Genomic DNA, 13013 nt, shown 5'->3' on the forward strand with positions numbered 1-13013 from the left:
GGAGGGGTGAGTTTCTGGTTACTCTATGTGGACTGGGAACTAATCTGTGCTGCTCCCCAAGAATTTCCTCTCAAGGAGACTTTTTGTACATTTTCTCAGGGATTGAAACTACATATGGACTGGTGGGTGAGCCTTGTATATGACCTTGATCGTTTGTTTGTGTAATATTATGCTACTTGAAATCTCTGAATTACAAGCAAGTAATTCAAGCAAGTGTTGGATGCTCCTTATTTCAAAGACCTTCTTTACAAAACAGCTCCCTTTGAGACACATTTAGTAAAAGGTAGAAGATTCATGTGTTCTAAAGGAAACCATGACACCAAATGCATTTGGGTAAAAGAATATTCCATTGTTGAACTGAAGTGCTTGAGGCTATCCCCTCTGTACCCCTGGGGAGGAATGCTCTCTGCACACGGCTGTCTATCTGAGAACCCCGCGTCACACAGTCAGTGAATTTCACTCAGACTACAGCACAACAGTTTCTTCGCTCATTTGCTAACATACAAGCAGCCCGTGGTCCATCTGGATCTAGCCAAAGGGAGGTTTAGCATGAGTATCTAATTTGATCTACAGGTCAAATTCTGCCCAGTTGATTTGTTTGCATAGGAAAGGAGACAAAAGATGTCAGAAATGTTTTTCATAGCATTCAACGCACATGGGGTCATTGCTGTATTTTACTGTGGGTCTTGAGAAATGACTTTAATTTCTCTGAGCCTCGAAGTATATAAACAAAGGATACTTAACACACAAGGTGATTCTGAGAATAGGAGGGGATCTCTCTGTCTGTCTCTGTCTCTCTCTTTCACACACACACACACACACACACACACACACCCTGACACATAGTGGAAAGTCTCTCTGCTATTACCTTCCCAGGGATGACTTTGTGCTACAACACAGGATCGAGTAGCCAAGGGTTGTCAGTGCTAGCTGATGACAGGCAGAGCCAAGCCACACACTGAAACTGCAGTCAGAACCAAACCTGGTTTCTCCGCCCTGGTTTCAGCCCACCAGGCAGGCTTGCTGTCTCCTTCTGTTTCAATGAGCAGCCTGCGGGGAGGGAGGTGGGCAGTAACAGGATCTGGGAGGGCTGAACACTCTCTCTCTCTCTGATCTCTCTGTATTAGCCCCTTCCTGATGTGCTCTGTAGCAAGCATCCCATTTCTAAGGGAGAGTCTGGCGGTGATGGCGGTGCAGATACGACTGCAGCCATGGAGTGCTGTAAGCTATACATATGCCCACATCTCTCAGACTCTCAGAAACTCCATAGCTATGACCACCACCACCCACCACCATCATCATCACCACCACCAGCACCACCACCATCATCACCACCAGCACCACCACCATCATCACCACCAGCACCACCAGCATCATCACCACCACCACCCACCACCACCACCACCCACCACCACCACCACCACCATCACCATCACCACCACCACCACCATCACCACCACTACCACCATCACCACCAGCACCACCACCACCACCACCACCATCACCACCACTACCACCATCACCACCACTACCACCACCGCCACCACCACCACCACCACCACCATCACCACCACCATCACCACCACCACCACCACCACCACCACCATCACCACCACTACCACCATCACCACCACTACCACCATTACCACCACCACCAGCACCACCACCAGCACCACCACCCACCACCCACCACCACCACCACCACCACCACCACCCTATCACCATCACCACGACCCCTATGGCTAAAACAGTTTTACAACTGAACAAACAAGTGAATAAAAGTTTGTTTTGAATTCCACACTCATTTAAAATGATGAAGATTAGAGACAAATAAACCCCAAATACTTAGTGGGGGCCATGTGGCTTTTCTGGTGGAGGGCATATAAGCTAGTGCAACGGGCTATCAAAAAAAGTCTGTAATTGTGGGTGTGATAGGACATGCCTGTAATCCACCACTTGGGAGGTTGAGGCAAGAGGATCTTGAGTTTGAAGCTGGTATGTGTTAATACTAACCTGGTGCATATTTAATACCAAGTGTGTATTAAAATCACTGAATATGGACTAGTATTATGCTAACATAGTAAGTAACCCTAGCCATTTGAAGTGCTTTTTGAATTTAAATTACTCTAGTTGCAATTTTGGAAAAAATTTAAATTCAGTTCTTCAATTCCCATTTTCATGTGCCTCCAGAACCTTACTGGACAGCAGTGATACAGAATATGTCTATCTGGCCAGGCATAGTGGTGCATGCCTTTAATCCCAGCACTCAGGAGGCAGGTGGATCTCTGTGAGTTCAAGGATAGCCTACTCTACACAGAGTTCCAGAACAGCTAGAGCTATACCATGAGAGCCTGTCTTAGTGAAGGGGTGAGGGGGAGGAGGAGGGAGATTGATTGATTGATTTCTATCCAGAATGTTCTTTTGTACACTGTTCTAGAGCGTTTCCTCTGCAGCACTCTTTACAACAGCCCCAAACTATAAATTCACCCAGTTGCCTGTCACTAGTGAAATGGTAAATTTATTGTGGTAGATCAAATACTATAAAAGTGTCTTAATGAACTGCCTATTAGCATGCAGCGATATGAATACACTTCTCAAATAAAAGCCAGGCACAATAAGAACATATACAGGTAATTCCTTCAACAGTGAAACTCCCCTACAAGGCTGGACTCTGGAAGGCTGTAGTTACTGTGGGAAGTGAAGGGGTTGGGATTTGAGGGTACTGGCCCTATTGTTTTTCTGCCTTGCTATTAGCAGTTTACTGTATCTTCTTTATAACCCTTTTCCCCTCTATGCATCGCTGCTTTTTAATCTGATACCTACAGTCCAGGTAGGGGGAAAGCATTCTTTCAATACAGCCAATGTGCTTTTGAGGTCACTGTCCTCATCTGGATTTCTTCACAGCACATCCTGCCCACTCGATGGACACGTGGCACTGCACCCGGGATTCCTACCTCTGCACTGCGCTGGCCTGGCTCCTCACCTAGGTGGTGACAGTCAGTACAGCTGGCTCTTCCAGTCAGGGCGCTGCGGGCAGTTGGCCAGGCCCTCAGGGTTTGCTGGTACGCTCCCCTCTCAGACAGCTTTGGCAGCCTTGGTCCACTCAGGAGTAAGTGCCGCCCTCTAAGGCTGGAGGACTCTAAGATCCAGTTTCTCCCATACTGAGCCGGGCGGAGGTGGGACATAAACATTGTCCACTCACAGACACTATGTCCTTCCAGGTCCCTGGAATTGTGAGTGGGTGCCCTCTCACAGGAAATCCCCTCTGGGACTCTGAACCCTGAAATCAAGAAGTAAGCAGACTACTTACTTCGAGTAGCCTCGAACCTTCTCGCCTCTGCAGGCTTTTCTCCACAGAAGTGTCAGCCCCCACCCTGCGGAGTTGCTTGGCCACCAACTGATCTATCTCTTGGTACCCTATGCTGCCAAGTGTGGACTAGGTTTCTCCACCCTACCCTTTTCTCTTGCAGTGACAGGCTAAAGAGGACTGGGTCCCGGGACTTTTCTGCACCTATCTGGGTCTCTCTTCTGAGGGTCAAGCCTTGGGACAGCTCTGCCCAGCTGGGGCAGAAGCCTGCTAGTTAGGATTCTGGACCCTGGAGAGCTGATTCTCAGTCTGCACAGTACCAAGCACTGGCCTCTCTTTTAATTTTTCCAAACCAAAGTGATTGGCAGTTGAGTGTCTGTGGCTATTCGCTGATTTGTATGTTTCCTATTTACACATTTTACTGTAGATTCTAAAAACTCTGAGAGGTTCCATTCGAGGAGGAAACTGGCCTGCCCCAAATCTACCCCAGGTGGGTACTGCTTGTGGTGTTAGTGTTGAGGTTAGAATGGAGATGGCCTACTTCTGATCCATGAGGTCAGGCTCTACAGGAACCTGATCTGGCAGGCCAGTCAGAACGTATTCCTCCTTCCACTCCTGCCTACTCACCTTCTAACCCTGGTGAGGCATAAGTCACTGTGGAGGGTGTTTATGCCCAGTTTTAGGGATCCTGTCCACCTGGCCAGAAGCCAGCTAGAAATTACCATGTATCCTTCTCTCTAACTTAGTGACAGTCAGTAGAGCCCCAGAGAGACAGCTTACATGATCTAAGGGGTCTTGGGTAGTAAGAAAACCAGAGGGGGTGGGGTGGGCGGGATGCCCCAGGCTTGCAGGACAGTCTTATAGACTTTGCAAGGAGCTTCCCTGCCCCCCCTCCCAAACCTCCCATGCTGCAAAGATTTTTCACTCTCTGATGTTCCTGGCTCTGGAACCCTGGCCATGACGGAAATCCTTTAACAAAGTAGTGGGAGCTATTTATATTTGGATTATACAGGCTCCCAGAGTGGGGCAGGGGGCTGGAAGGGCTGGTCCGGGCTAGCTTTAAGTATCTCAAGACACGCAAACCACAAGGAAGTCAGCACACAGGCCCAGCTGCGCTTCCTCTTAGCTGGCTGCATTCCTTCTAGAACCTAAGAGGATGCAGACTCAAGGAAGACTAACTGGACAGGAGGAAGCCCACAGGGAAGGTGAGGGTCTGGTGCTAGGAGTTGGGAGGCCACAGCCCAGCAGGATGCCGGACTAAGTGTGTGTGTGTGTGTGTGTGTGTGTGTGTGGCAGGCTGAGCCTGGCTCATTATTGTCACCTAGTGAGTGCAGAGGAATCCCATTACTTTCCAGACCACACAGGTCTTTATTTTTAAGTCCTCCCCAACCCTCAGATTGTGTGGTGTCCAGGTCACCACTGAGGCTCCTCGCCTACACCTTGGGCTGTAGGAAGAGTGATGTCCGAGGGGACAGAGACTTTCTGGAAGCACAGTGCCTTATTGTAGAGAAAGCAGAACCAGGTACCAGGGTCTTGGGATGAGATTCCCGGTGTCCTGTCCAGGCATGGGTAAGCCCAGAGGCCCCCTCTGTCTTTCCCTCACAGCTAAAACCAAGGTCACAGCTTGACACCACCAGGACCAGCTCCACATGGATGTGGAGCACCAAAGAAAGGGTTGATGAAGGAACCTATGTATAGAACTCATAACCCGTGAATATTACTGTAATGTCTGTGTCTGTGATGCTAGCTTGGGCCTCCGTGACCTTACATAGAAGGAAAGAGACAAATAAATCTTTGCTCCAGATAACACATAGCATAACTCCACATACTGGAAAGTACCTAAGACTTCGGTGGCATGGGTTAGGGTAGGATCACCTCCATTTGAGGGGTTCAGGAAAGAAACTTGGCCTTGAAGCAGGAATTTACCAGAAAGGTGGGGATAGACGATGTACCAGATAGGACTGGAGAGATGGCTCAGTGGTTAAGAGCACTGGCTATTCTTCTTGAGGTTCTGAGTTCAATTCCCAGCAACCACATGGTGGCTCACAACTATCCATAATGAGATCTAATGATATCCTCTTCTGGCTTGCAGGCATACATGCAAATAGAGCATATATACATACATACATATATACATATACATATACATACACATACACATATATATATCACAACACACACACACACACATTAGGGCTGAAGGTTGGTATCTTTAGTTTTCCTAGTCAGGTATCAAATGTCTTTCTCTGACTCTCATCTCAAAGGACTTCAATGTTTAGTATTTTATTCTAGTTACACTTTAAGTCTACCCACTATTAAAACAACAACACTGACACCAATTTATTTTGTTGCTGTCACACCCCACCAGCCCATTTAACATATACAAAAATGAATTCTAGGAATCTCTGGACAGCGGGTTTCCCACCATCCTCTCGCGGTGTCAAGGACAGTTGCAAATAACTAGGTTCTAGGTGTATACAGTCGAAAGAATGAGTGACTCTTTCCCAGCTAGGAAGAAACTGAGAATATCTCCAGTCTTCAGTTTAAGAAACTCGCTGGTTAAAAAAGCCCAGGGCAGGGAGGGAGAGTAGCTTGGGCCACCCCCTCGGTGATTATGGGGTGCTGGGAGGAGGGGTTCCAGCTTACCGCAGGTTAAGATTAAAGGAGCTGGAGGTTCAGGAATCTTGTGCACTATCTCAAGCCCGGCTCTGGGGAGAGCAAAGAGGGGGCAGGTCTCCCTCCTTCCTCCAACTTCTACAGCCTCGGGCTGGGCCCTCAGGGGGATGAGTCCAAGGGCATCCTGGGCGGTCAAAGGGCTTAGGGACACTGTCTTGCCTGAAGGCCGACCAGCCTGCCTTCCTGCCTTTCTCCTCCTTCTCTTTTTTCCTTACAGTCCCTCTCGAGCTCCCCAGCCTAGCGGCGCCGCTGCAACCCAACAGCCCCTACCCCCTCCAACACCGGCGAAATTGCTAAACTTGTAGCAATAATGACCCTGCATTCAGCCGGCCGACTCCCGCTGAACCTCTCAGCGCCCAGGCCCTCCCCGCCTAATCAGCGCGCCCCTCCCGGCTGCCCGCCCAGCCCCCGGCCCCCCTCCCGGCTACCCCTTCCCCCATACACAAAAAAATGCGGGGAACAAAACCCCCCGCGCATTTCTCCGTCCCTCTGTTGAGCAGACTGCTGCACAAAGCCCCCGCTCTGAGAAGCAATAGGGAGCTCGGGAGGGACGTCAATCCGACGCGCTGGGGGTTTTTGTTCGCGCAGGGGACCTCGCCTTCCTACCACACCTTTTGTTCGGGACTCCAATAAAAAGCCATTCTTTCCGCACCTTCCCGGCCCGGAGCCGCCTTTCAGTCGAGGCCGGCCCCACAATGGCGCGGCGCTCAGAGGCCTCCCCATTCACCGGCCTTGGCACGCTCACAATCGGCCGTGTGGCAGCCCTGGCCTCGCACAGGCATTCTCCGCAAGTGACAAGGAGCCGCATAAAGCCGCGGCCGCCGGGGGAGAAGGGAGGGCGGCCGAGGGGGAGAGCTCGGCCGCGGCGGGGCGCGGCGCGGTGCAGCGCCCCCGGGCGAGCTCCGAGGCCGGGTGGCGGCCGAGGGAGGAGCCGCCCAAGGCTGAGCCTGGAGGCCAACTTTTCTTCTTCCTCGAAGACCCTGGAGGTGGGGCAGAGTCTCAGCTTGACCAAGGCGGGTCCCCTGCACCAAGTCAGTCCATCTGGGTAAAATGTAGGGGGGGTGTGGGGAGGGAGATTACAAAGTCCCTGACCTCAGAAGACCCAGAGCCTCTCTCCAGCTCACAACACTAAAAAGAAATTAACAAACAAAGCTGAAGTAGAGCCCAAACTTGCAGCCTGGGACCTGGCTCAGGGACACCAGGCAGAGGTGGCCAGGGTCCTTTCCCTCACTTCCCGCCCTGTCTAAGGGGGCCCCCTTCCTAGTCTTTGGGGCTAAACAAGTCTTGCAGCAAACCAAACAGCTCAGAAATATTGCACCTTCTTTATTGACTCCTGTAGTGTGTGACTGCGGATGTGTACACGGCGTGTGGATATAGTTATATAGAGATAATGTGCGGAATACAGAATACAAAACAGAAAGGAAACCGACCTGGCGACAACCTAGGTTGGGCCGTCAGGTCTCAGATTTGCTCAGCTGCTTCCCTTCCCCCCAACTTTCGATCTCTCTGCCATGGTAGTCTCCAAGAAGAGTCCCCTGACGATCCAGCGATCCGGGCGGAGTCTGTCTCGAAAGGGAAACAGTTGGAAAACGAAAAAAACCCCACTGCGTGGTGGCGCTCCCGGCAAGCAAAAGGGGCTGCAGATCTTTGGAATTTCTCAACCTAGTACCCCATTTTCCTCTCCTTCATGCTCTCTCTCCAGCTATTTTTCTTCTTTTATTCTTTCTTTTCTTTTCTTTCCTTTTCTTTTCTTTCCTTCCCTCCTGTTCGGTCCGGTTCTCCGACCACACTTCGAGAAGGCCAAGGGAAGGCTGGAGGAGAAAAGCCCTCCTCCTCCTCCTTCTCCGGAGAGCAAGCGACAGCCGGAGTCCCAGCCTCCCGCACTCCCCGCAGAGTCAGGGTAGGGGGCCACCTCTTCCCTGGCGCCTGGCCGGTGTTTCTGTCTCAGACAGTCTTGGCGACTGGACCAGGGCGTCCTTTCTCCTCTGAGCCCCATACCCCAGGCCTGGAGTGTGCTGCGACCCTGGCCCCTTGGAAGGAGCGATACGTCTGTATTTTATTTTAACGAGGGGACCTGGCCCTTGGGTCTGTCCTTTCTCGTGTCTCGTTCCCGCGGCGCCCAGCGTGCGGTAGGACGCCCGCCGCGTGTCCCGCCCAGACCTTACCAAGCCCGGATGCCCTGCAAGGTCCCCTGCGCGCACGCGGCCCCGGCTGCCGCACCTTGATGCAAGGGTTGCGCGCCGCCGCCGCTGCCGAAGCCTCCCAGGTTGCTCACGTTCACAAAGGATCCGCCGCCGGTGGCGCTGCAGGCGGGTTGCATGGCGGTGGTCGCCGCCGAGGCCGCGCCGCCCCCGCCGCCGCCGCCGCCCGTCGGGTAGGTGCAACCGTAGCTGCCGCTGTAAGCCGCGGCGGCGGCGGCAGCGGCGGCTGCAGCGGCGGCTGCGGCGGCCGAGTTCCCGTAGCCGTAGGCGGGGAAGCTGTTGTAGGAGTAGGCGCCGGCGCCCACGCCGTAGGGCGAGCCGTAGGCTTGCGCGCTGGGCGTGACGCACGGCTTGCCGTCCCGCACGAGCACCGGCACTGCCACGCGGCGGGGTGGCGGCGGCGGCGCGTGCGTCCCCAGCTCCAGGGACTTGTCCTGCCGCTGTCTCTTGCACTTGTACCTGCGATTCTGGAACCAGATTTTCACCTGCGTGGACGTGAGCTTCAGGCTGCTGGCGAGATGCTCGCGCTCGGGCGCCGACAGGTACCGCTGCTGCTTGAACCTGCGCTCCAGCTCGAAGACCTGAGCTTGCGAGAAGAGCACCCGCGGCTTCCGGCGGCTGCGCGGCTTCGGCCTCTCGCCATCCTCGCTCGCCTTACACTCTCCCGCCGCTTCGAGAGACTTCTTCAACTGGCAGCTTTCTAAGGGAGAAGCAAGACATTATTAGCCTTTCTAGTTCCCAGGATTCCACCCTTACGCCCTGGAGGCACGGAACAAATGCTGGATTTGGGAAAGTTCATGGTTCTTGGCGCCCAAGGGGGCCCGCGTCAGGAGGAGCACCTCCCCGGGAGAAGGCATGTTCGGTGGGGAGTAGTTAGGTCGCGTTTGTTAAATTTGAGCATCAGCGAGAAAATAGAATAAGTGTGCGGGTCCAGTCCAGGGGCTAAAGACAATTTTCAGGAGACCGCGGAACACGACAGTATTTGCAAACTCGATTGACTTCCACTCCCCTGAAGGTGTGAAACGAGTTGCTATTGGGACAGGCGGCCTGGATGCATTGGATTGCATTTTTTTTTCTGTCTGGGAATATATAAGTGAAAGGCGAATGTGCAGCTCAAGAACTGATTTTTTTTTTTTTAAAAAATCTCAAAACTATTGAGAAAGTGTCTGTGACAATATTTGTGTGTTACCTTACAGAGGAAAAGAGTTGGATGGACCGACTTAGACAGTTTCTGCCCCGGTTGGGCCTGGAGAACTGTCAGAGATCTTGGTCTCAGCCAGATAAAATCTCCACTTGGAGAAGAGATTATTTGATTCTGTTTCCCTTCTAGGCATTTCCTTATGGGCTTATTCAGTTATCTGATTTTCCTGCCTAACACAACTCTGATCTTCTAGATGGCCAGAATCCCCAACTAAATCAGGAACTTTAACCTTTCTACTCCACTTGCAGTATGGGACACGGAGCGCGCACTATGATTTTTTTGGAGGCCTTCACCTCATGGGTGTGACTTGCTGCGGTCATCTGATATGGATCGCTTTCCCACACAACGACCATCCCCTCTCCTCAGCCGAGTTCTACAAACGTAAGAGCGGAGAGTTGCAAGCCCAGAAACGAGGCGCTGTCTATCAAAGTTTCTTGTAGGAAAGGACGATCAAAACACAACCTGCTTGCATCGCCTTTTCGGAAAAGCCGGGGTGACTGCCCTGGTCTCACTGAACTCACCTCACATTAGAAGAAAAATGGTAGACAACTGACCCCCCCCCCTTTTTTTTTTTTGAGAAGATGGGTGTTCGAGAGAACGAACACACACACACACACACACACACACACACACACACCAGGATTGCACTAATCACTTTTCCTTCCCTCGGGGACTGCTCTGGCTCCCTGTTCCAGAGAAGAGTAGGTCTCTCTTCCTCTTTTTCCCCCGCCCCAGCTCTATCTCACTCAGGTACCGGTGCTTTGCAGAGCTGTCCTTGAATCTGGTGCAGGCACGACCCTAGACGAATGTGAAGGGGCGGGTGGCCATGCTGGCAAGCTTTAAGGGTTGTTTATGGGCGCCGAGCCATTGCCCCAGGTGTAGGGAAGCGGTTCCTCCCCACCCCCACCCCACTACTCACTTTGGCTCCGTTCACTCACACCCTCCTCCTCTTGTTCCTTGGGCCCGCTGCAAGAGTCTCGAAGAACTGTATGGACATAGCTCTGAGGACAGAGACCCGAATCTCCGTGGCCCTCGGCAGCAGCTAGTGAGTTCAAATAGGACAGTTTCTCTCCTTCTTCTTCCTCGTCCTCCTCCCCTGCATCAGAAAACTGCGTCCCTTCAGCCGCGGCCAGCATGCAGGGCGCCGAGTGGAAGTGCTGCTCCAGTTCCGCCTGCAAGTGAGCTCCGTGGAAGTGCCGCTGCTGCTCCAGATTCAAAATGTCTTTGACTGAGAAAGGGGTGGAGGTGACCGGGCTTGGTAACATCATCAGGGCCACTTAATTGTCCAGTCCAAATACTCAATAAATCCCGGCGGGGGCGGGGAGGGAGTGCGGTGGCTCCAGCTCTTCTTCTGGACTCCACGGTGGTGCGGAGTCGAGCTTTTGACAGACGCGGTCCAGCTCCAGTCTAAATCGCCTCCATTGGCCCGGACCTGGGGGTCTGGGTTTTGTTACAGCCACTGCAAGGACTGGGGCCGGGGATGTGAAGCCTCTGTCCGGGGGCCCTGCGTCACGTCAAAGGGCGGGGTCTGTATCCTGGCCTCCTTCCCAATTGGCTCTGGTGTATGTGCGCCACGCCCTCTGCGTCCACCCAGTGGGATGTTGCTGCGCTACCAGAAATAGACAGGGACTGGAATAGGGTCCTGAGGTCCAAGTCGCGGTGGGAGAAGCTGCAAAGAACCGGGTGTCTGAATCGCCGATTCCCGCTCCACCTAGCTGCATCTTCCCGACCAGGGGCAGTTCTGAGAGGCTCACTGTCCATGAACCAACAAAGTCTTGGAAGGATGCCATAGCACTGTGGCTTTCCAGTTGCTTCAGGGCAGGAAAACTTCCTGGCCAGTAAATACCGGACTGTGGATTTCTAAGGAGAGGAGTGTGGAAATACGAGCGACGTGTCAAATTCCACCTCATCTTTGCTCTAGCTGTTCTCGCCGCCTGGAGTGCCTTTTCCACCCTCATTTCCACGAATGGAAATCTATTCTCCGAGGTTCTGCTCAAATACCTCGAAGGAAGCGCCGCCAGATCGCCTAACCTGAGATCCTCTTGCTCGGAACTTGCTCAGTAATGTCACCTGTCACTCCCCCACCTAGTGCCATTGCTGTACTCCGCCTGATTGTCACTTTAGATTGTGAGTCCCTGAGGGCAGGATCCAGATCGTACTTGTCCTTGCAGCCCTCGAAGTGGCTTCTGAGAGCAGTTCTGTAGAAGACAAGACGACAAGAGTTCTGTTGGTGTCCAGAAGCTCTATGCTTCGAATCCTGGCCTGAGTCAGTATTTGGTTTTGGGCGTCTTCAGTTTCCTGGCCTATATAAAGGAGTCGGATTGCCTCTTCTAGGGTTATTGTGGGAGTTTAAAAAAGATAACCAGGCTGGATGCATAGCGCAGTTGTCTACTAAAGCAAAGAGCTCAATACTTGTAACTACCCTTGTTCTTTGTGGGAGGTCAAAGCAGTGTTTGTTGACCGCAATGATTCTGACCTGGCTGCACACACTGGGTGGCTCTGGTCTCAGGAGGGAGGGAACCCAGTTGTGGCTGCGCCTCAGGCCGCCTTCCTAAGGGGAGTCTGGAGCCTGAGTACAGGCCTCAACTTTCCAAAACGCAGCATTACTCTCCTCTACTCGGCTTCTGAAACCGTGGTTGTATTCTGCAGGAAGAATACGTGTAGTCTTAGATTGTGAAAACTGCCTGTTGGGGAACCACCTTCGGGTATTCACCCCCTACATCATGCCTAGCCCCTGAGTGGTAGCGGGCTTGTGAGATTAAGAGCAAAATGTGTGGGCAGCGCACCTTGGAAAACCAAACAAGGACTAGTTCGGGTTTCTCATTAGGCTGCCCTTGCGTTTACTTTTATTTCTTTTATTTTCGTTTCCTCTCTCTCTCTCTCTCTCTCTCTCTCTCTCTCTCTCTCTCTCACTCGCTCTCTCTCGCTCTCTTTCCCAGTTGAACCTCACAGTTTGGGAGAGACTGGCCTCAACTGGAAGGGAGCGCCGGATGGCTCGGTGACTGAGGATGACGGCCTGGGAAACCTGTAGACAGGGCGTGGATGCGGATTACATAGAGAGAGCGGCCTTGCGGAACCCGAGGCAGCGAGAGGAGTTGATGCCCATGGCCCTGGAAAGAAAGAACAACGGGTTGGGAGGAGAGAGAGGCGGGGCTCTTGAGAGAGAGAGAGAGAGAGAGAGAGAGAGAGAGAGAGAGAGAGAGAGAGAGAGAGCGGAAATACTGCGGGGAGGCAGCTCCTGGGGCCAAGGGGGAGGCTGGGACGAGGCGCCCTCCACGTGCTCTGGGGGAGATGGGGAAAGATCTTCTGCGGTTAGGCCCTGGCTCCTTGAAACCATTCCTTGGTCGCAGGAGCCCTTTTGCTTTAAGACTTGAAAGTGTGGAAGCTGCGGGCAGAGGCTGTTACAAAGGGCCCGCCAGTCCAAGGGAAGGGAGAGCCTGGTTTTGCTGTGGATCCGAAGCGCAAACATCCAGAGGTGGGGTGAGTGCGCCGCGCTGCAGGGTGGGGGACTTTGAGTGGACGCGTGCTGCGCGTCCCAGCTGGCAGTCAGAGGACCAGAAGGAAACCACGCACCCGTCTCGGTCCCCCACCCTGCCGCCAACTGCAAGGCAAAACCCGTCGCAGAGAA

General features: G+C 52.9%; 1 protein-coding gene across 1 annotated transcript; it reads right to left on the reverse strand.

Moving 5' to 3' along the window:
- Positions 1-7286: 7286 nt before the first annotated feature.
- Nkx2-3 (NK2 homeobox 3) lies at positions 7287-12212 on the reverse strand. Its single transcript, XM_052185523.1, has 2 exons — positions 10305-12212; positions 7287-8884 (listed from the first exon to the last, which is right to left on the reverse strand). The coding sequence occupies exons 1-2, from the start codon at positions 10651-10653 to the stop codon at positions 8145-8147; spliced, it is 1089 nt and encodes a 362-aa protein (XP_052041483.1). The 5' UTR covers positions 10654-12212; the 3' UTR covers positions 7287-8144.
- Positions 12213-13013: the final 801 nt, after the last annotated feature.

The sequence above is a fragment of the Apodemus sylvaticus genome, chromosome 1 (genome assembly GCF_947179515.1).
Source record: "Apodemus sylvaticus chromosome 1, mApoSyl1.1, whole genome shotgun sequence".
Lineage (NCBI taxonomy): Eukaryota > Metazoa > Chordata > Mammalia > Rodentia > Muridae > Apodemus > Apodemus sylvaticus.